The sequence below is a fragment of the Mixophyes fleayi genome, chromosome 1 (assembly GCF_038048845.1).
Source record: "Mixophyes fleayi isolate aMixFle1 chromosome 1, aMixFle1.hap1, whole genome shotgun sequence".
In the NCBI taxonomy this organism is placed as follows: Eukaryota; Metazoa; Chordata; class Amphibia; order Anura; family Limnodynastidae; genus Mixophyes; species Mixophyes fleayi.
Genome location: NC_134402.1, coordinates 319,518,575 through 319,541,703, shown reverse-complemented (window position 1 = coordinate 319,541,703; position 23,129 = coordinate 319,518,575). Strand labels below are relative to the sequence as shown.

At 40.7% G+C, this 23,129-nt stretch overlaps 1 protein-coding gene across 1 annotated transcript; it reads right to left on the bottom strand.

Moving 5' to 3' along the window:
• Window positions 1–349: 349 nt before the first annotated feature.
• Window positions 350–22,899, bottom strand: LOC142153813 (zona pellucida sperm-binding protein 3-like). Its single transcript, XM_075210903.1, has 10 exons — window positions 22,798–22,899; window positions 12,564–12,760; window positions 10,191–10,300; window positions 8,630–8,718; window positions 6,613–6,793; window positions 5,485–5,593; window positions 5,246–5,334; window positions 1,440–1,525; window positions 1,197–1,313; window positions 350–547 (listed from the first exon to the last, which is right to left on the bottom strand). The coding sequence occupies exons 1-10, from the start codon at window positions 22,859–22,861 to the stop codon at window positions 375–377; spliced, it is 1,215 nt and encodes a 404-aa protein (XP_075067004.1). The 5' UTR covers window positions 22,862–22,899; the 3' UTR covers window positions 350–374.
• Between the last annotated feature and the right edge of the window lie 230 nt (window positions 22,900–23,129).

Here is a 23,129-nt window from a genome sequence, read left to right as displayed (position 1 = left end):
CTGGTTTGTTACATATACACTGTATATAATGTTTCAACACCTGTAGCATGGATCCTCTTGCTAAACAGGTTATCCAAAGTCCAATACGGTTAATTACCTGAGAAATGACACATTAAACAATAAGCCCCCCTATCTAGGTTTACTTTCCCCACAGAGGTTAAACCAGTCCTTCCCATTTCACAGTGCAGACATAGCCTTTTGGTAGTGGCATTAATGGTAACCTCTCCCTCCCTCCCCCCCCCTTCCCAAAAAAAAACCAAAAACACTGCTGAATGACAATTGCTCTGGCATATCTCTTTAGATCACTAGTCAGATTAAAACATGTTATCTCAACAACAATGAGCAAAGGTCACATGGGGCAGAAGAGCAAGGCTTTATTTATTTAAGATTTGTCCATGTTCAGTTTCATGAGTAACAAGGAAGCGTTTCTCAGCTTCTTCACAGTCTTGGTGGGCTGCACGGTCATACACAGCAACACCTACAGACAGCAGCAACAGTACTGCCAGCTCCAGGAAGAGTGCTCCAACTACAGGCGGCAATAAGAAGCCTGTGGAGACAAACAAACATGCATGACTAAGCTTCCTATTCAGTTATAACAGTTCTACAGCAATCCATGTTCTGGACATTAATACCTGGGGTATTTGGGTGTAGCAGTGACTGCACTTGTGTCAAGGCTAAGTTAAAAATGTTTGAGTCACAAAATGTTAACTTTGGACATAGGAACACCATCCCCTCACAAAGCCATGCAGCCAGAATTTTCAAGATCAATTAGGTGCTCCCCCACTCCCACAGTTTGAAGACATGGGAAACACATTCTATGACAATACACACCTTTGTTTCAGGGGATATAAGGTCTAACACCTTATTTGAAGCTATGGATTGTAAGGTACCCACATTCTACAAATTTCTGCATTTAGTTCCCTAAAAAGGACTTGGGGGAAAAAAAAATTCCATTTGTTGGGGCACATTCAATCGTTTGAATATCCTGCAGCGTTAAGTATTACCATTATTACGGTAATACCAAGCTGGATTTCAGCTCGCAGCTCCCTGAGCTGAAATCCAGTGTGAAAGGTACTGTAATAATGGTATTTATGTGCACTATTACTGTAATGACGGTAATAGTGCGTGCGCACCGCGTTACTTTGGCCAGTAACGCCAACAATTATGCCCCATTAAGTCAGTAACAATGGAATTACCAGACTTTGCAGTGAACGAATCCAAAGTGGTGGAAACAGAGTTTTGCCTTCCATCAGACGGACTATGTACTTTGAAGGGTCCTAAAACCATTTTGTGGACAAGACCAGGATCATTTTCTATAGGAAATAAAAAAGCCACACAACTAGTCAGTTTAGCCTTGAACAATTGAAGACCTGAGTTTCAACCCGCTAATAAAATGTACCTATATATTTGTTGGGAGCGGTGGCGGCATCTCTACTTACCAACACTTCTCCTCCTCCTCGAAGGATTGCAGACAGAGTCACAGCAGTTACACACATTACTTTGTGAGTTACCCAGAAGCTGCCACCTGGGTAGAGAATTAATTTTTTGCCAACTGTTAATCTAAAAGATTCATCCTAGTGTAGATTTAGGTTTTACCCAATTCTCTGATAAGTGCAGTAGTCATTTTACACCCCACCCCAGAATGGTAGTATTTCATCAAGGCTCATCTCATTCTTGAACAAAAGATTTGTGTACTAGCGCTGACAATCAGGAGCTGCCCTCGGTTTTCTGCCTTCCGATCCGTAAAGCAGAAACAATAATTATAAAATTCGTAAATATATGGCGCTGCCGATCAACAGTCTTATACTCAAGAATACACACAAAAAAAGTAATAAATGTGAACTAAAATCAAACTGAAAAGTTTTGAGAAAAAAAGCAAAACTTCAAATCTACAATATCCAAAATGACAACATCCCAAAGTTTATGTAATCCAATTTAATTGATCAAAGTCTAACAAAGTGTCTGAAAATTTCTTAAAGTTCCTCCCACGTGACGGATATAAAAAGTGTAATACTGTAAATAATTACGTTATGTTCCCAAAGTAATCTTTAGGTGATTAATAGTAATAAATACCAGCATGTGAGCAAATCAATACCCCCGTTGTGAATGCACTCACAGAATATGGATTGTAACAGTGTTGTATAGCAAAGATGTGTCCTCTGAGTCAAATACGTGCAATATCCCTTTAAGATGAGCTCACTCCATGTATAGGAAGAAAGAAATGCCACCAATAGTGCTTTATCATTTACATATTTATTATGTAGATAAAAACAATGATCCCAAGATGGAGCTTAATCCACACAGATAGAAGGTAGACTCTTGCGCCAATCACATTAGATATACGCATATAGAAATGTACTCCCTACAGTGGTATCACGATGCCCATAGAAACATAACTTGGTGGCAGATAAGAACCACTTGACCCATCTAGTCTGCCCTTTTATTTATACTTTTATTAACCTATGGTACCTTAAACCCTAGTTGATCATTTAGTCTTCAAGGATACTCTGTCTATCCCAAGCATGTTTAAATTGCTCTAGTGTATTAGCCTCTACCACCTCTGGTGGGAGGCTATTCCACTTATTCACTACCCTTTCTGTAAAGTAGTTTTTCCTCAAGTTTCCTCTGAGCCTACTTCCCTCCAGTTTCAGTGCATGTTCCCCTGTTCTAGTACTGCTCTTCCTTTGAAGGTTTCCCTCCTGTACCTTGTTGAAACCCTTGATATATTTGGAGCAGAGATGGGAAAGGGGGGACATGATAGAAACTTTCAAACTATACATATTAAGATCTTTGAGTCTTTCCAGGTAAGTTTTGTGCTATAGGCCATGCACCATTTTCATTGCCCTTCTTTGTGCAGTCTGTTTATATCCTTTTGGAGAAATGGCCTCCAGAATTGAACACAGGATTCTAGATGAGGCCGTACCAATGACCTATACAATGGCAACATTACCCTCTACTACAGATTCCTCTCCCTATGCAACCAAGCATCTGACTTTCCTTCCTCATTGCTTACCTGTATTAATGGTCACCTGATATTGACTCCTAGATCCCTTTCCTCTTCAATAGTTTCCATTATTATGCCATTAATACTATATTTAGCCTTTGCAAAACCATGCACTTGGTTCTCAAAACTCCATTTATTTTTTTTGCCATTAAACTGTAGTTTCCACTCTTGACCATTCCTCTAGGCTACCTAGAGATCAATCATTTGTTTTACCCCCTCCTGGTGTGTCTACCCTGTTGCATATCTTCGTCATCTGCAAAGCCATACTTTCCCTTGAATACCATTTGCAATGTCTTCAATAATGATATTAAAGAGCACTGGTCCAAGTACAGATCCTTGGGGTATTCCACTGATAACCTTTCCCTCCTGTCAATACACTCAATTTACCATAACTCTGGATAAGATCTGTGTTGCAGAATAGGAAAGAACCATCTTAGAATCCATTCCCAAGCTTTTAAGTTTATTTAACAGTCTGCAATGTGGGACAGTGGCAAAAGCCTTACTAAAATCTAGATAAGCTATGTATACACCCCCCTCCCCCCTTGATCTATTATTTAGTCACCTAGTCAAAAAAGTCAATAAGATTTGTTTTACATGATCTCCCCCCAGTAAATCCATGCTGTTTTAAGAGTGTTTCCATCAATTTCCCCACTACTGATGCAAGGCTCACTGGTCTGTAGTTGCTTGCCTCTTCCTTGCTTCCACTTTTCTGCAGTGGACCTACATTTGCTTTTTTCCAGTCCTCTGGAATTACTCCTGTGACTGGTTGAATAATTCTATTAATGGTGTTACCAGCACCCCCTTAAGCTCTTTTAGTATCCTTGGATGTATTCAATCTGGCCCCATTGATTTATCCAGGTCCTTCTCCTCTGTAAATACACTTGTACCCACCTCATTTTTATTAGTATACTTGCCACTTAACTGTGGCCCCTTCCTCACTCTCTGTAGTGAACACTGAGCAAAAATTATTAAGTTCTCCTATTACCTTGTCCCCCTCAACAAAAATCCTCACTGTCTTTAGTCTTATTTCTTTTTGTTTTTCTCCATGCACATACTTTAAAAACAAAAAAAAAAGTTTTGCCCCCCCCTTTACCTGACTGGGCCATTTTCTCTTCAGCTTGTGCCTTTGCACATACAATTACCTTCTTAGCCTCATACTGTCTGACAAGATACACCTCTGTGTTCATTATTCTGAGTCTGCTTATATTTCCTGAAGGACATCTTTTTTCTTTCACAATACTTGCTACTTTTGCAAGCCATACTGGCTTCCTTTTCCTTGTACTTTTCTTAAAGCAACAGACCTTTGTATCAAAAGGGTTAAGTATTGCACTTTTTAATTTTTCCCACATCTCCTGCACTCCTTTCAAGTTGTTCCACTCTCTAGAGATGGGAAAATGTGTAAGACTCTTTGGCAAAGCTCCTTCCTAGAATCTAACCTTTGTTTTTGTGGGCTATGAGTTGGTCTGTTTCTACTAAACCATACTGCTTGATGATCACTGGATCCCAAGTGCCCACCCACATTTACATCAGATATTCTGTCACCATTTGTAAGAATTAAGTCTAATATGGAGTCTTTGCGAGTGGGTTCCCTCACCATTTGCTTGGCCGGCTTTTCTTTTTGCATATATCAAGGATGGAGGAACAGTCCACTGCTGCACATAATCTCCAGCTGCTAATGCATTTCAATTTTGAAAATCTTTGAGGCATATGGAACCCCAACACATTTTCTTTTAAAGAAGTCCCAACCAATCATACATATGTTAACAGAGAACTGTCAATTCATTAGTATGGTCAACGTCCAGTCTGCACATGGAGAAGCGTCCCCTTACAATATATATAGCAAAAGGGAGTATATTTCTATATGAATATATTGGGGCAAGAGTCCACCTTTATCTGTGGATTAATCTCCATCGGCAGATTTTTATAGTTGTTTTTTTATCTTTTTAATAAATATGTAAAGATACCACTAATAGTGGTATTTCTTTTTTCCTATACATGGAGTGAGCTCATCTTAAAGGGATATTGCACATATTTGGCTTTAAGATGACACATCTTTGATATACAATATGATGTTATAATCAATATTCTAAGTGCATTTACAACAGGGGTGTTGATTTGCTCATGTGGTGGTAATGATTATTATTAGTCACTTAAGAATATTACTTTGGGAACATTTCTATGCAAATTATCAGTATTATACACCCAAAAATCTAGATTTGAAACACATAAAATAGGTCTCACCTGTTTGTATCACTGAAATAAGAGCATGCCTTCCTGAGTTCAGTTACAGTGTTGGTGTCCCAGACAACAATTTTAAAGTGAAGGTAGATCTGTACAGAAGGTAGAAGGATTACTATGGAACTTAACTGACTATGTTTATTACTAATACAGCAAACATTAGATATTGCAAGGGGAAAGAAACCGGTTATATACTTAGCCCTTTGTTTAGAATCAGTGTTAGTCTTGCTGTGAATACGTGCCTCATCACTATCCTCTACAAATTTCATTGCTGGGAAAGTCAGTCTGATGGTGTCCAGTGGAAAGTGTTCTACAAATTTAGAAGCTGCTACTTTTCCATCCACAAAACATCTGCAGGAAGAGAGAATCATGAGATATATACACACTAAAAAAAACAAAAAACGATAGCGATTGGTTGTTTAGAGTTGCAAGTGAAAAAATGTAAACATTAAACCTGATCATTCTTTCAAGCATTGACAAGTGCACAGAAGCCAGTGTCTGAATGCACAAAAGGACGAGAAGATTTAAGGGGGCTCTGTTTTTCAGTAGTAGTGGGCATGTGGTATACAGCCTCCTGCCCTGGCAGAAAACAACTTTATTCTACCGCATGAGGTGGTGAAAATTTTGGTCTTGTCCTAGGCTATTTAGTGGGTCACCTTTTGCATTTTCTAGTCACTTTAGGGGAAAAGTACAATTCTAAATACACTTACACGATAGTGTTTGCACACAATTGAATTACCTCTCGTGTGCAAAGTCGCATCAGAGACTCAAGATAAAAGTTGCTGATTTTCACTCACATTTTAGAGCAAAGAGTCAGATTTTTTTTTTTTACTTAACATAATACCGTGAAATGTATGCAGGCACACCTCATGCAAGGCTTTGATCGAACTTTGCACACAATTCTTATAATATCCCGCCCCCTCCCACTCGTGATTTGGGACAAATTAAGCTAAAATAATCTGTATTTTAGGAGAAAAATGTAAATTCACACTGGTGAAGGGTTTGGCTTTGAAAGAACTTTGTTTTAAACACCATGTGCATTCTCAGGTGGCTACAGAAACCTGTTCTGCTGCAGTTCCAAGCACCATTAAGTTGGCTACAACTATACATAGGTCCTTTGTGCAAATGCAGAAACAGTAAGTGCCTGCATTTGTTTTGTGTCCAGTGTGTGTGTGTGTGTGTGTGTGTAAGCAAGAGCACAGTGGCACATTTAAATTTTATACATGTCAAGTTGAGTAGTTTTATTGTAGTTAGTGTGGAATATAATTTTGGGACCATTACAAGGACTTTTTTCAACCCAGCCCTTCAAGATTCATTTACAGGTTTCCCCAAGAAGCTGTGAAAGTTTTAAGTTTAGACAATACTGTTACCCATGGTTGGTAATCAGGCTGTAGATTGGTCCTGAATTGCTGATGTCTGGAGTTGGCGTCACTATGCATTCATCTACAAAGATGCGCAGAGGCATGTGATTGGTGCTGTCCACAGACAGTTCCAAGGAAATAAGAGACCCCAGACTAAAATCCTTTGTAGGAGTGGTGTCTGAGAAATCATCTGCAAGGAAACAAATGGTCTTTCATTCAAAATATTAAAACAATGCCACTTTCTTCTGGTATAGGGGACCTTTGCCAACAAAGAATTGCTAATGTACCTTAAGCTACATGAATGGTGGGGGGGGGGGGGAGAAGAGTCACACTACCCAGGTACTTTGCAGTTCAGCAAATTTGAAAATGTAATTCTCTTTATAAAACTTATGCTGAGGTGTTTTCAGCAAACACTTAACATATTTGTTGTTTTTTTGCAAAGTTGTAGTCAGACATTACCATACCTGCAATGCGCACTTAAGATGCAGTTCTCCCGGAATGTCCAGGAGACTTCCAAAATTCACTTGTCAAAGGTTGGCAGGTATGATATGCATACACAAATCCATCCTGCCTTGTGTCAATGATGCAGGCCATTGTGAGGAAAGTTCTTAGCCCAAATTAGACCTTTTAATACCAATTGAGCATCATTTAAATTCCATGGCCTACCCGAGTATTGTGCTGAACATGTGAATCCCATCTTCTAATAGCTACTGCCAAAGATAATGCTCCATGTCATAAGACATGTCATCTCAAGCTGGTTCCATGAACATGACAAGGAGTTCAGTGTACTAGTGGAATAGCCTCTCAGAGGTGGTAGAGGCCAATACAGTAGAGCAGTTTAAACATGCTTGGGATAGACATAACAATATCCTTCTAAAGAAGAAATGATCAAATAGGGTTTAAGGTACCATAGGTTAAAAAAATAAAAATAGGCAGACTAGATGTGCCAAGTGGTTCTTATCTGCCATCAAATTCTATGTTTCCACAACGGTCTCCAGATCTCAAGCACCTTTGGGATGTGGTTTAACTGGAGATTTGAAGCATGAATATGCAGCTGACAAGTCTGCAACTGCATGATGCAAACCTGTCAACATGAACCAGACTCTTATGAAGGTTTGCAGCACCTTGAAGCCATGCCTCAAACAGTTTGTTCTGGGGACAAGGGGAGGATTCTACCCAGTACTAGAAAGCTGTACAAATAAAAGTTTTCACTGTATTAGAAAAATATTTGTGTCATGTAGCAAAATTTAAATAAAGCCAGTCATATCATGGCTAGCTTTCTGATAGTTAGTGGTATGGATCATTGTTTTTATTATAAATTAAAAAAAAATCTGCCTCCCTGGCAACCATCTGTTTGTATTTTGTTTTAGACTAGTCTTTCCCATGGAGATTGGGTATAATTACCAAATTCTGCTATATGATATTGGGTGGGGGCATAGACTGAAGACTGCATGCACTCAATTTCCAGAATATCAAGTAAAGGCAATTTGATATACACTTGAGCGCCATAAAATGTGGAATTAAGTGGACTGTAATGGATGATCTGATTATTTTGTAAGTCACAAGTTTTGTGGCATTTGCACAACATCTTAGCGCTACCTGTATTGCATCAGTGTTGAAGTGGAAACAAAAATAGAAGTGCAATATATTATATCTTTGTAAAGTCATTTTTGCCAATTAATACTGGTCTGTTAAGACTATTGATCTGTTTTATATCCAGCCCAGTCACGGACCAGGAATTTGAGAGACTTGGACTACCCTCTAGGTATGCTTACAGCACCTCTATGGCAGCTACATAACCAGAAAGCATAAAAATTGTGATGGCTCTAAAGTGGTGAATTCAATTAGCCACAAAGTGCTCTCGGACACCACCTCGGTATCCAGCTCGATGTGCGTTTTAAATTATTCTGGTCATCTGCAGGAAGTGGGAGTAGGTGCAAGGGTGATTTGGTACTGCTGACCTGTTACTCAGACTTCCCTTGTAAAGTTTCTCCAGTATAAAAGTTACCATATGGCATATATTTACCGTTCATGAGTTTGGCAAAGAAATTAAGTAGACCTTTTGCATAAACTGGGACAACCACTGTAGTTTCTATGGAAGTAGGTGTCATTGATCTAAGGGAGGAGAAAAAAATTAAATAAAAAGATAAATCATACAGTGCCAGAGTAATAACTTCCTAATTATAGGTAAAGCTACTGGGCAAGACTGATAACATTCTTTTTTAAAAAAAAAACCCTGTACATTTGTTGTATATTGAGACTTCTTTGCACAAAGGATTCGGGGCTATACATCAGACAGATGGCCACTGTATAGTATACATGTTAGTTAGTGTGGCCATCTGTATGGGCCAAAGGCCCCAAGTAGTTTATTGATAATTGGTAGTGGACAGCAAGTGAGCCACAGGCCTGGGAGCATCACTAATATAAAATAAATGATTGAGGAAGCACTGTTATAGTATGAAGCTGAAAGTGCAAAAGAGCCTTTATACACATTTCAATAGGATAGTTAGCTTTGATGCTTGGAGGAATCATTTCTAGTATAGTCCAGGCAGTGAACAACAAGATTCTCAATGTATCCCATGACATTTTCAGTACTCTCCAGAATTGCATTTGTCAGCTGGCATTCAAGTAAAAGACTAAATTTGTATAAATTCTAAAATAAAAAGACCCACCCTGTGTATCTTTGATTGGTAGGTTTCAGATACAGAAACATTAGACTTGTTTATAAGAGGTCCATGTTTATTCAACCCACATATCTTATCCAGTTTAAGTGGGGTGGGACATTTTTAAAGGCCATTTCCTAATCCAATGATTCTTTGGCAAGTGAATATGAACATTTTAGAGTAAAAACGGTTACACACTACTGTGACTGGTATGAAGCTGGGTTTTTTTTTTGTTTTTTGTTTTTTTAAACAAGACAGTAACAGATTTTGCACCTACAGTAGCAAAGGCTGTCACATTTTTCATTCTCTACTATACATATTGTGTTCTTCTACAGCTGCCCAATTTTAACACAAAATGAGTCATTGTCTATTTGAAACCAATTAAGCCTTAGTTGGTGTCACAAGCACTTTTGACATCACTTATGGCAATCACCCCAAATTGAAATTATATGAAGAATCTAAAGCATACCTGCCAACTGTCCCAATTTCAGTGGGACAGTCCTTCAAGGATCCTTAACAGTGCTAAACAAAATGCCTAGATTGTGTTAAACTGTTGTGGTAAAAGTAGAGTATTTTTAAAAGGGAACTGGTGTATTTCAAGACACCTTTTAATTTAACAAAAAATAACCCTCATTCCACATTTGAGGTCAGTTTTCTAGTTTAACAACAATCATCCTACCACTAAAAAGGTAGGATTTTATGTTGTACAACGTTGCGTAGTATGTTGGTACTATCAAAAACAAAACCTAAACACAGCAAGTGGCACCCTTGGTTCCAACGGAGCCCCAGTGGAGGAGAAAGCACAGACATCACAACATACTGGGTGACCATCATGATCGTATCCACAGACTAGAGGCACTGTGGAAGGAAGGGTGTGAGGACACATACGGGAAGAAACAAGTGGAAGCTATTTACCAAACTCACCTGTTCAAAACGCAGCCAATATGCTTTGTAAAAGGCTGAGAAAACTGGTTTGCACCAATATTCGTAGGTTGGTAAACTAAGTCCACAAAATATTTCACAATATTCCCAAAAAGAATCAGTGATCAGCAAGATTTACAGAAAGAAACAGACCACCACCACACATCAACCTCTGACTAAGTAAAACAGGACATGCTATGTCTTGTAGAAACACAAATGCACATTGCCAATGCCACAGGTATCTTGGGTAGAATATCTATGACATTTTGTTGAGTATAAGGGAACTTGGTGGAGACCCCACTGGTGCAATTGCAGTTCAAGATAGGGCTGTAATTCCACAAGTGAATATAGACCTTATAATTACAGCAGAAATAGACATTGAAAAGCATTAGTGTGCCTCAAGGGGCCCCAAGTTACATAGGCAGTGCATCTGGGACCCTGTTAGTTTGCTCTCAAAATTGACCATTGCCCTAAACATAGCCTGATCATTCTCCAGAATAAGGGAAACTAAATCTGAACTAAGCCTAAACTGCTGTGTGGGGGGAGAGTGTTTATTAAAGTCTATTCAGAGAATGGCTGGCTGTCACCATAGATGCTATCTATATCTATCTATCTATCTATCGTGTGCCTTGGCTACAACCCCCCTGTATGACTGAAAAATGGTATGTATAGACATGGTTTGTAGCAGCACACATTAGGGGTGCTCTAGCACCCACAGAGCTGTCTCCTATGGTTGCCACAACTACAACTAAATACACAACTGGGGCTCAGTCTGCTGCCCTAACCAATTAGCAGTCATGACCAGAGTCAGTGGATTCCAGGAGGCAACCCAGAGGAATGTACCATGTCCAATCATGACAGGGATACCAGCACTGCCCATTTTCTACCAAAAAGGATAATGTAAAGCATGTAGATCTTGTAAGTGCCAAGTCAGAAGCCATTAGCTGCAATTTTATCCTCAATTTGAGAGGCTAATAAAGTTTCAATGCTGCTCCAATATGACTGTATGATCATGTCAAATCATTAAAAAACAACCATGTGTAAGTATGTGGATAGAAGCTGGCTTCAGACATTTGATCCCTTCTAGAACTGCACATTCAGTGGCAGATTGGCCATACACCTTACCTGGACTTTTACCATTAGGCTGATGGCATTATAGAGCTATTTAATGCATTTGTTGTTTTCCCCTACTGGTTTTTAAAATAGAATTTATCTTTCACCAAGTGGGAAAACGGGGTTGATTGGCAGGCCTTTGCAGAGAGTATTCCACACAACAGACAGCAAATCTGGATGAGATAGTTGTATACCGATTTGCTGCCATACTGTCTGTACATAGTCTCGCAAGCTATTGTGTTGAAATTCTCATTTTGCAAAACTACAAGAGGACAGACATCCACTGCTCTCTGTGGGAGACACCATGATGGACCAGGACCCTGGGGAGAGTCACAGCCTTATTACTGCCTGGAGCTTGATAAAAGACTACTTTCTGCCCTTCCCTCCATAATCCCCTCCCTCTGTGGCATATTACGCTTTTTAGCAATACAAGCCATGTCCCCAGCACAGTGCACATCTTTAGCAACTAGATCCTTTCCCTCTCGGTAAGGAGGGTGTTTGATACCAGTGTGGTGCACACACAGTTCTTGTCAAGGGACCAGTTTGTCCCCCCCAGGCCATTCTACTGCATTGTGCCCACTAGAGAAGTGGGTGGGATGGGGGCCTCAATTACATGATTTATGGTGAATCATAATTTTGTCCCCATGATTAGATTTGGGGCACCATACCCCCTTTGCAATTGTACTTCACCTCCAGGGTCTCCTAGAGGTGAGAAGCAAAAGTCAACAAGTATGCAATGTGACAAACAAGGGTAGTGTTGAGGTGGCCACAATTTCCTATAAGTAGAGGATCCTCAATAATTCAACTTTGTAAACAAAATCTGCAGCTTTCATTTATAATTAGTCATGCCAACTCAGCCATTAAACATCATGATAAATGCTTACTACATGACTGCACTGCAGTGAGTTTAGACATGATGTTTGCCTGCAATTTTTGCAATGCAAACATGCTGTATACATGTATACTTATTGCACAACATTTTAGCTTGTTTTAGATGTACTGATTTACATAGGCAATATGGTTAACGGGCATAAGACATTCATATGAAAGAGCTACACAATGTGTATCACATAAGATAAGTGGACAATGGTCAAAACTTCTGCAATACCTACAGGTCTTAGGTGTGAACTTGATGCCTGAATGTATATTAACAGATATATACTTTACAGTATTATATACCAGAAGAACCATGCTTCAGTATAAAGATTAGAAGTTCATATATTGACTTTTTGGTACAGATAAAGCATTATCTCTAAAACTTACCATTTTGGAGAAGCCACAATCATAAAGGTGGTATTCAAATACAAAGAAGCCACTAAGAGCACTGGTACTAGATACTGGACATTTCCCCAGGGTCAGGCTTCCAGGGTCCAGCTTCATCCCTACACCAAATGGGTCACTTTTAACAGACACACTTACAAATGTGTTATTGCAGGCATAGAACACAGTCCTGTCTGGAGCTGTAGGGAAAAGGAAACAATGTACTTTATACCATTTCCCACCCAATTTGCTTAACTTCATGTAGCACTAAAATGTATTAGAAAGCGGCCATAGTACAAAGGGGGCAGGGGGTGGGGGATTATGTAAAAAGAATGAAAAAAAACAAAACCCACACCCTAATGTAGAGTAGAGCTTAGAAATTTAGGGGCCCAGCAATCAGATTAAGTAGCTTAGTTTTTAACATTTCTTTACATAAAAGTCATATTACATTAGTATTTAAGATTGTGTAATGCATTAAGAAACTGAGCACTGCAAAGAAAAAAAAAAAAAAAAAAAAGTTTAAGTTCAGTAAATGCCTGATAACAATGGCAAGCCTCTGCCATTTTTAATGGAACAAGAAAAATTTACTTTAATTTGCACATAATTTTTTATTTATAAAAGGTGCCACAAAAGGTTCAGTGCCATTTATGACATTCTGATCCATAACCCATCACATGAATAAAAGAGAGACCAAACATTACACAGATCAGACACTAATGCAGATCAAGTTATTTACAGGACAGTGAGCGAGTGATTGTGGTGGCCATTGTGAAGTAGGCCTCAGCTAAGGAAACAGAGCAAGAGGTACAGAGGCTGATTGAATAGAAGGTTGAGAACACAAGGAGGGCCCCTGCTCATGAGAGCTTACATTCTAAAGGAAAGGGCGAGACAAATTGCAATGGATAGATTAGGGAATGGGGGGTGGGGGGGGGGGGGGGGGGGGGGCGGAAACAAAACAACCAAGTTAGGAAGGCTGATATGCATGAAGTAGTGAGTCTTAAGGGCACGCTTGAAGCCTTTGAGTAGAGGGGGTTGGGAGGTTGCCTGCACTACTCCCTAGCTGTGAAACAAGAGTTCTGAAGGCAGGAATGATAAGAGGTAATCAAAGTAGTAAGTCGGCTGTCATTGCCAGAGCAGAGGGGGTGGCAAAGAGTATGGAGAGGAGGTTCATCATCATCATCACCCTCTTTATATAGCGCCACTAATTCCGCAGCGCTGTACAGAGAACTCATTCACATCAGTCCCTGCCCCATTGGAGCTTACAGTCTAAATTCCCTAATATAGATGCACTCACACACAGACATATACATACAGACAGAGAGAGTAGAGACTAGGGTAAATCTTTGATAGCAGCCAATTAACCTACCAGTATGTTTTTGGAGTGTGGGAGGAAACCGAGCAACCCGGAGGAAACCCACGCAAACACAGGGAGAACATACAAACTCCACACAGATAAGGCCATGGTCGGGAATCGAACTCATGACCAGGGGGCGGATTGGGAACTTAAAGTGGCCCTGGAAAAAAATTATTGAAGTGGCCTCATGTGGGCAGGGACAAACTTAAATGTAGGTGGGGCCAACACAAAAGTAGGCGGGATTTAGAACTTGGAATTTGGTTGGGGAAACATTTAGGAAAACCTAGATATGATGACTTAATACACAGTGGGTCATTTCTAAAGCAATGCAGGAAAAAAGCTGTAGCCCCCTCTCACAGTTTTCCCAGAAGCAGCCCCCTTACATATAGTTTTCCCATTTGTAGCCCCTTACATATAGTTTTCCCATATGTAGCCCCCTCTCACTTACCTTAAGTATCAGGGCCGGCGCGCTCTGCAGCGTTGCTCCGCAGACCTGATCAGACAGACAGGAAGTGAATACTTCCTGCCTGATCGGTGCACAGTGCTGTATGACCCACAGTGCTGCAGCACCAGGCAGCCTTGCGATGCGTGAGGCTGCCTGGTGCTGACCACCAATTTTTGGATTGTTGCCCTCCTTCCGACCGCGCCGGGTGACACAAAAAAAGAAAAAATAGAAGACGGCCTCGTTAGGCCACCGGCCTCCCGGTGAGCTTCCCGGTAAAAGTAATGGCCAGTCTGCCCCTGCTCATGATCCCAGTGCTGTGAAGCATAAGTGCTAACCACTAGGCCACTGTGCTGCCCATGCAAGTGTGTTTTGGAGGAGAGTGAGGAGTTTAAATTCTGTAGGCCCCAGGGAGCCAGTGTAGTGACTGGCAGAGAGTGGTGGGGAGAAAAATAAGGCAGGCAACAGCATTGAGGATAGCCTTAAGCAGGGCACAGTGGAGAGTCAGGAAGGTCAGAGCGGAGGTTACAGGAATCAAGGCGAGAGATTACAAGAGTGAATAAGGTTTTGGTGGCTTCCGTGGTGAGAAAGGGGCGCATTTTTGATTTATTCTGGGGGGGGGAAGGAGCAGGATTTTGAGGGGGACAGAAAGTGGGGCTTGAAGGAGAGCATCTCTCATATGGAGAACATATCTGTCAAGTTGAGAATCACCCAATGATAGAATATCCAGATGTCCAGCCTGCTGTTTGCACAGCTCTGTCACAGATGCTTAAGCCTTCTTTGTCCAAGATATAGCTGCCGCTCATGTTGAATGGGCTCTCAGGACTTCAGATACTGTCTGCCCACTCCTCTTATCCATCAGGGCCTATCTTGTTTAGAGGGAATATATGCTTTAGAATGGCCTGCAGGTATCAGTTTTTTGTGAAAACTAGATAAAAATATAGAAGTGGCTCTGGCCAGATCTAGAAAATTGCAGTTTCTTTATTCTTACCTTTAAGGTTGTGGGAATAGAGCTGATAGCACTACTTGATGGATGTGCAATGTAGATACTACTTTTGGTAGAAGTGCAGGATTGACTCAACACCACTATCTGAATGCATATTCAAGAAAGGTTCCTTGTAACAGTGCTTCAAATTCCCCAGCTCTCCTGTCAAGAGTAACTGACTCTTGGAATACTTCAACAATTTCACCTGTACTTCTTGTAGTGGTTCATAAGGAAAGCATCTATTTCTTCTGTTCCTGGAACTTTGCTAAAGTACAGATTTCTTTGGCACAATCTGTTTTTTTGTCATTATGTTCACTTATGCAAGTCCAACTTTGTCTATTAGTAACGAATACTTTGTGGTTTAGACTCCAATTCTCCAGGTGGCTATGCATGCGACAGAGGTCGTTGGCTAGTATGCTCCGCTGGTCTGTTACATGTAATTGGTGGTAATCATTTTAATGATTATGAGAAAGCTGACAAGCAGAAGCCCTACAAAAACCATCTGATTTGAGAAAAAAAAAAAAAAAAAACACAACCCACACAAATGAAATTTAAACAGACTTGCCTAAAAAACCAAGCCTGCAGATTTCCAATGCCACAGCATGCTGACAGGAGCTCATTCCGAATACACAGTTCTCCGGTAGTTCAGTTTGACCCTAGATGCTAATTTAAAGTGGCAATGTCTGGACCCTGCAGGTTAAGTGTTTTCGTTAAAACATACCCAAACCCATGTAATGCCATCAGTACTTTTACATTCTTTGCTGCCCACAACAATGTTGACCATTTCTACCGTAGTTCTGTTCTGTTCCTCAACAACTATTTTTGAAAGGCACCATAATTCTATTATCAGTGTATATTTTTAGATGCATTGGATACCACAAGTGTTTTTTTCCCCCCAAACTGCTTGTTCAAGATTTATGTGTCATTTATTTCAGTTTAGTCACCATGTGAGATTACTTGGTGGTCTCCCAGAGCCAATGACTCTCTCCCCCCCCCCCCCCCCTCCTCTTCTTTTTTAAGAGTCCATTTCTTTAAGAGCTCTAGTTGGATCTCATGTGCCAGTTTGCCCACAGGACTACATCTATTTCTAAACAGTTGCAGCCTTTTCCTTATCATTGTTGACCAAGGACTATCAGAATAAAGATGTGCCAGAATGCTACATCAGGCAGGGCAATTGCAGATATCTTGTTCCTTTTGGTGTTTATTTGGACTCCAAGAAACTGTTTTTGAACAAGATGTCTTTGTTCATAACCTATCCATGCTGTTGCAAGAAATCACTGGACTGTTCTGCTTTGCCCACTAAAAGAATATCATCCAGATATGGCCATATTTTGTTATATAGATCTGCTACCAATGTGACCAATACTTGGTAACCGTTATAAAAGATGTCACCAGCCCAAAAGGCAGTCATTTAAACTGAAATTGACACCCCATAATGCAGAACCAGAGATTTGTGCTGCATACCTACAGGAGTATGAAAGTTTTGACTGAGAGGGTCCCTGTGCTGATTGCCCTTACAATGGAATTCACACACTCAATTTGAAAGTGCATTTACAAGCTTGTTGAATCTTCTCAAATCCAAAACCATGTGAATAATGTCCCTGAAGTTTTCCTGACAATGAATAGTCTGGAATAAAACCCTTGCCTTCTTCATCTGGGGAAGCTTGACAAATTGGATTGATTCTCATTAGACCAAGCAGACTTTCATGCAACTTGACTTTTATTCCCCTTCTGATAAAACGGATGACAGACACTAGTCAAGGAATCTTCAATTTTTTCAAATGTGTCTTTACCACTCTTACTCTGGATCCATGTGGGCACTGATTGCTGCACCTTGCAATGTTACATGGGGAAAGCATTTAAACTGGACAATAATTTGAGTGGAGAGATTGATACAAGCAACTTTTGGGGTACATTAGCCAAGTTATCCCAGAAGGACTTTTTGCAGTTCCCTAAAACCACACACTACAATTGTACTTTTCGGTTTGTTCTCCTAAAAATTGTTGCTGCATTTTGAAGTGTTTCGAGCATAAGGGTTTAGCTTTTAAATCCTATATGGTGGATTGACACTTACTGGCACTTTTGTATTTGTTTTTAATATGTAATCTTTACACCAGTCAGACAACATTTAAACCACATCCCAAATTTTGTGTATGTCACCCTCATGCTGCCAAAGCAGCTCTGATCTCAAGGCATGGGTTCCACAAAACCTCTGAAGGTGTCCTGTGGTATCTGGCACCAAGAGGCAGCAGATCTTTTAAGTCCTGCAAGTTGCAAGGTGGGGCTCTCCATTGCTCAGACTGGTTTTTCTGGCACATCCCATAGATGCTTGATCATATTGAGATCTCGGGAGTTTGGATCCCAAGTTAACACCTAGAACTGTCATGTTCCTTGACCATTCCTGAACAATTTTTGCAGTGTGGCAGAGCACACCATCCTGCTGAAAGTACACTCATAAGGGAATACCGTTACCATGAAAGGGTGTACTTTGGCTGTTTAGGTAGGTGGCACAGGTCACAGTAACATCCACATGAATGCCAGGACACCAGATTTCCCAGCAGAACATCACACTGCCTCTGCCAGCATTCCTTCTTCCCATAGTGCATCCTGGTGCTACATCTTCCCTAGGTAGATGACACACCCAGCTGTTCACATGTAAAAGAATGTGATTTATCAAACCAGGCCACCTTTCTGGTACTCATGTGCCAGTTGGCATATTGGGTAGTGGGCATGGATCATCATGGGGACTCTGCAGTTTGATACATAGTGACAGACCAGTCACTGCACTGTGTGTTCTGACACCTTTCTATCATATAAAAAGATGTATCCTACTCAAAAGAATGGATAATATTAGGTGCTTCTGTGGAATTCATTTATAATGTATTATAGTAGTTTCAACAGAGCAAGTTATATACAAGACAGTTCTAAAATAGCAACAAATCAATAAACTTAATTGCTGCTCTTCTACAGGATTGCTGTGTATTTGTCCCTAAATACTTAAAAGCAAAAAAACTACTATGAAAAGTGCAAAACTCTCATAACCACCACAGATCCATCTGGGAATACCAGGGGATGGATTATACATATACACCCTGGTATTCCCAGCTGGAATCCTATCCAAGCACTAACCAGGCCCAACTCTGTGTAGCTTCCAAAATCAGATCCAATTGCATTTGTTCAAGGTGATATGGCTTTAGGCAATAAATAAAAAATAAGAATAAAGTGTACAACAGATTTGCAGTTAATAAGGACCCAATATGGATTTCCTGATAGTCTATTAAATCATCCTACAGTGTATTTGTAGCGAAAGGCTACCATCTATGTAGTTTACATTTTCTGCCTCCAAACAATAGTGGACTCCTAAAACTGTTGATGAAACAAAGGAGGAGAAAAGTTTCTAGTGGAAATTGTTACACGGTGTCTAATTTTTCTTCAAAAAAAAAGGTATAAGCATCCAAGGATGTCTCACATGTAAATGTTATGCTTTATTTTTTTTTTTTACAGCATTGCAACACTTTAGAGTTTGTATGTTCAACATTCCCTGGATGAAATTATTGAGGTAGTCACCCCATAACTGAAAGCTCTGGCTACTGAGAGTTTAGCCACACCTGACTTAGTGTGGTCCTGTGTGAAACAAGACCTTTAAGAGATCCTATGGACAGGAAAGCAAAGGACCATCATCTTCAAGTGGAACGGGTGTTCTCAGACATACTAGCTATAGCAGAGTCTTTTCTTAGGATTAATCTCCACTTTTGAGCTTCCTCCTCTCCAAATGGACACATCTGCTCTAGTCTCTGTACATCAAGGGATGAAAGTATTTTAAATCTGTCTGATTCAGAGGACAAAAAAAAAAAAAAGACTTTCCTAATGCACTCTTCAAAGAGCCCTGAGTAGCCATAAAAACACACAAACTACAAGAGTGCTGAAAATGGAAACACTTTTACTATCTAGGGGTATCCAAACAATAACCCTAATTTAGGGGCTTACCTGGAGCAGGTGTTTGAGCATTTTGTGATCAAGCTTATTCTCCATCTTGCAGACTGACATGATGCTTGTGCACTCAAGTGATTATCACAGGACTATCCAGGCCCGGTGCTCCCACTAGGCAAGGTTAGGCAGTTGCCTAGGGCGCTGGTCTCTGGAGGGCGCCTGGAGGGTGCCACAGAATAAAAATTACTTTAAAACTGTGCCGCGACCGCTGACCATACCTTCCACGGCCGCCGCACAGCTTCCGATAAATCCACGGGGAGGGGGAAGGGGCTATGGATCATCACTGTCGCCTCTCTGCTCCGTCTCCTCCCCTCCACTCACTGACTGTCGGGCGTGACATCATCCTCACAGCCCGACAGTGTCAGTGAGTGGAGGGGAGGAGACGGAGCAGAGAGGAGCAGCTTTATGGTGGCAAGTAAAGGTAAAGAAAGACGGGGGGAGGGGGAGGGGGATTGTGAAAGTGTGCCGGGTGTGGGGGGGCGCGGACGTGAAAGTGTGCCTGGGGGGGGGATGTGAAAGTGTGCCTAGGGCGCCAAGGACCCTAGCACCGGCCCTGGGACTATCCTCCTCAACAGCGGTCAGTGAGAAGCATGGGAAAGCCCCTAGCTTATAAATAGACCTTGCGTCCTTCAATATTTTTTTCTGCAGCATATGTTTCTCCATAGAGGAACAAAGTTCTCGTCATGTTGTTCATGGTTTATTTTTTGCCAAGCCGGTTTCAGAGGATTATTTGGAGTTCTAAAAGAAAGCTAAGATTTTATTTTTATTTATTTATTTATTTTTTTAACACCTACCCATGTAATATTTTTTTTTTGGGGGGGGGGGGGGCTTAATTTTTATGGCCAACCACAGGACCTAGGATGGCATTTTTATGGACAGCTACAGGACCTTAGAATGTTTTGGTTTTTATAACGGACTCAAGCCTTCAGAATTGAAAGCTTACAAGACTGGATCCCTTCCCGATGTTGGCAAGTATATATGGGGATTATTTTTTAATAAAAGCGTGTGGTATAAATGAGGCGTTTTATTTAAATTTTAGTTTGTGGTACTACATGACTCAGTGGGCCTTGGGTTCTGCAAGTGCCAGCATGCTTGTAGTTCTACAAACAGCATCCCCAGACACAGTGGCAGCCTGAGCCCTGTAGTTTCACAAACTAAAGTGTTTATTGTTAACCACTTTAATACCCCACATACACCTCCCAGGGGTGTGGAAAGAGCCCTAGTGCTTTTAGCAGGGGACTGAGTATTCATAGAAGGGGGGCCTGCAGTTTCTTTGCAGACCCCACTCTAGAGAATCTAGCCCTGTGCTGAACAGCCTGGGTTTGATTTGTCATTACAGCAGGGGTCACTATAGGGCCACCTACCCCCCCCCCCCCCTCCCAGTTTTGCAGACTCTAGCGCTGTATTGAGTCTGCATGGTGTTGCCGGACCCGCCGACTAAAGTTAAACAAGCCCTATAGCTAGTGCAAGAGATACAGCAGAAAAACAAGTAACTTTGAGGCGTGTTAATACGGAAGTGGCTGCGTGCGTTTGAGTTTGGCATACCACTACTGTATAGTCACTGTGGAAAAACCCCTCTCCTATCCAGTTCACTCCCCAAAGGTGTAGTAAGCGTCCTTTGTGTGCGCTGGTGCATGGAACAGGACTGCATTCACAACTGTGAACTCCTGGTTCTGGGCATGCACAGTGATTTTTGTGCATGATACGCTCCAAGAGCAGCAGATACCTGCCTCGATGAATCAGGCCCAAGGAGTATATAAAGCAATGTCTAGTATCCTACCTGGGGATATACATTTTAGAATAATTAGGGGGTGGTGAGATGTGCTTTGGGTTAAGCATTCAAAAAGCATGCTGAAGACAATGGTTTTGATAGCATAGTAGACCAGAGAGCCAGCTTATCTAGCATTACACATATATAAAGGAGGCTAAATTTGTTCACACACAGGCATGTCCGACAGATCTGGATCTGAGCTATGTCAGCGTGGTGGTACGATAGCATACACAGTCCAGCCACATCTATCAAATTGACCATTCAAATCAGGGTGTGTACAGGCATTCAAACACCCCCCCCCACCCCCAAAAAAAAATTCCCCCCACATTTAAAAGCTACCGCCCTGTTTCAGAGTATAGCATACCCCTAGACATTTATTTTACCAGCATTGGGCTTTTAGGGATGTATAATCACATTCATGGTATGTTTCAGGCAGATGCACAACATGGCCCAAGATATCACAAATCCAAATTGGAAGGTGTTGACCACCACCACTTATTTATATAGTGCCAGCAAATTCCCTAGCACTTTCCAATTGGGTAAAAAAAAAAAATACTGGGTAAGACAGACCAAGATACTGGGTAGATACAGAAGTCAGGTACTTATATATTTTTTTCATTGCAGAGTGTGACCAATTCATTGAATGAGATAGTAAATTGTTTAGCTTCTGCTGACATTTATATTGGATGAGCGATATTTCACTCTTTTAGGCACCCTGGATGTCCTCTAAAGATCACCCATTGGTAGCACCGTAGCAGCCAGCCCCGCACGGTGTCCCTGTCACTCATAATTAGTAAAAAAAAATAAAAAAAAATGTTAGTACCTAACCATATTAAGACGTTGTTCGTTAGCTATTCTTTAGCAATCGTGGGGCCGGAAAAGTCTTGATTGGAGTTATGCAAGTCATGGACACAAAAGTGATCCCCCCCCCACCCCAAAAAAAAAAAATACAAAACAAAAAAACACAATCCTCGCTATGTATGCACACATGAACACTATAATATGCAGTTACCGGTGTTCTGTCATTTAATGAGACACATGCAACTCCATTTCTATTGGCTGTCCTGCCTTTGTTTACTATGCATATTGGGCATCAAACATCTTCCAGCAATTCAAATGGCAAAAGATGGTCACTAAGATTAATATGAACCTTCTCATCTGCCAACAATCAATCAGAAAATCAGGACACTAAGAAACAACCACTTCTGCTGATGCCACACCCCTTTCACTTACCAAACCTCAGGACTATCCCATAAACATTGGAAAGGTTGGTCAGAAGGATTTGTTTGTGTTAACTGACATAAGGTTTCATCCCAACAATTTGTCTACATAACATAACATAACACATGTTACCATCTCACACACAAATTATTCAAAGTGCATTATATTATGCATTTAGCACTTAGGAAGCACATTGTACTGGTCATTACCAATTCAGATATGTATTGCAAGTCCAGAGGAGGAACAGGACATTTCAATAAAAAAAAAAAAAAAAAAAAAAAAGGACCAACTAAAGAAATTAGTAAATTCAGAGTTTTACAGTTGCAATGGAAACATGCAGGATGTGTATTTAATAGGTGTCCAGTTTTAAGTGGCTGATGTTGCACAAATATCAGCCAGGGATGTCATCACAAGGCTCCTGCTCACAATTACTATAAACCACAATTTAAACACACTATGTACTAAGGCACTTACCAGCTTGACCAGCAAGAGAGGTGACCCAAGAAAGCCACAGCACCAATACTGCCCAAACTTCCATTCTGAAAACACTCCTTCCTCCCACCTGACAACCTGGAGATATAGATAATGACAACTGAATTAACTAGAATCAGCTGAGATCCAGCCCTTTATCACCACTTGCAATTAACCATATAATTCTAAATGGGATTGCAGTAGTGCAGCCACTATACAAATACAAATTGATCTGAGTTCTGCATTATAGTGTCTAAAATGTTACTCCCAACGCTATAAATCTGACTTAAACCTGTCCTATGTCAAATCCTGACTGGCATTAATTGTGAATGTAT

What these genes read in the sequence shown, in the direction of transcription:
- LOC142153813 (XM_075210903.1), bottom strand. Translation starts at nt 22,861, where the DNA reads ATGGAAGTTTGGGCAGTATTGGTGCTGTGGCTTTCTTGGGTCACCTCT. An exon ending in TATTTCAGTGATACAAACAG is followed by an intron (nt 1,526 to 5,245) that starts GTGAGACCTATT and finishes TTCTCTACCCAG; the next exon opens with GTGGCAGCTTCTGGGTAACT. An exon ending in GAGGAGGAGGAGAAGTGTTG is followed by an intron (nt 1,314 to 1,439) that starts GTAAGTAGAGAT and finishes TATTTCCTATAG; the next exon opens with AAAATGATCCTGGTCTTGTC.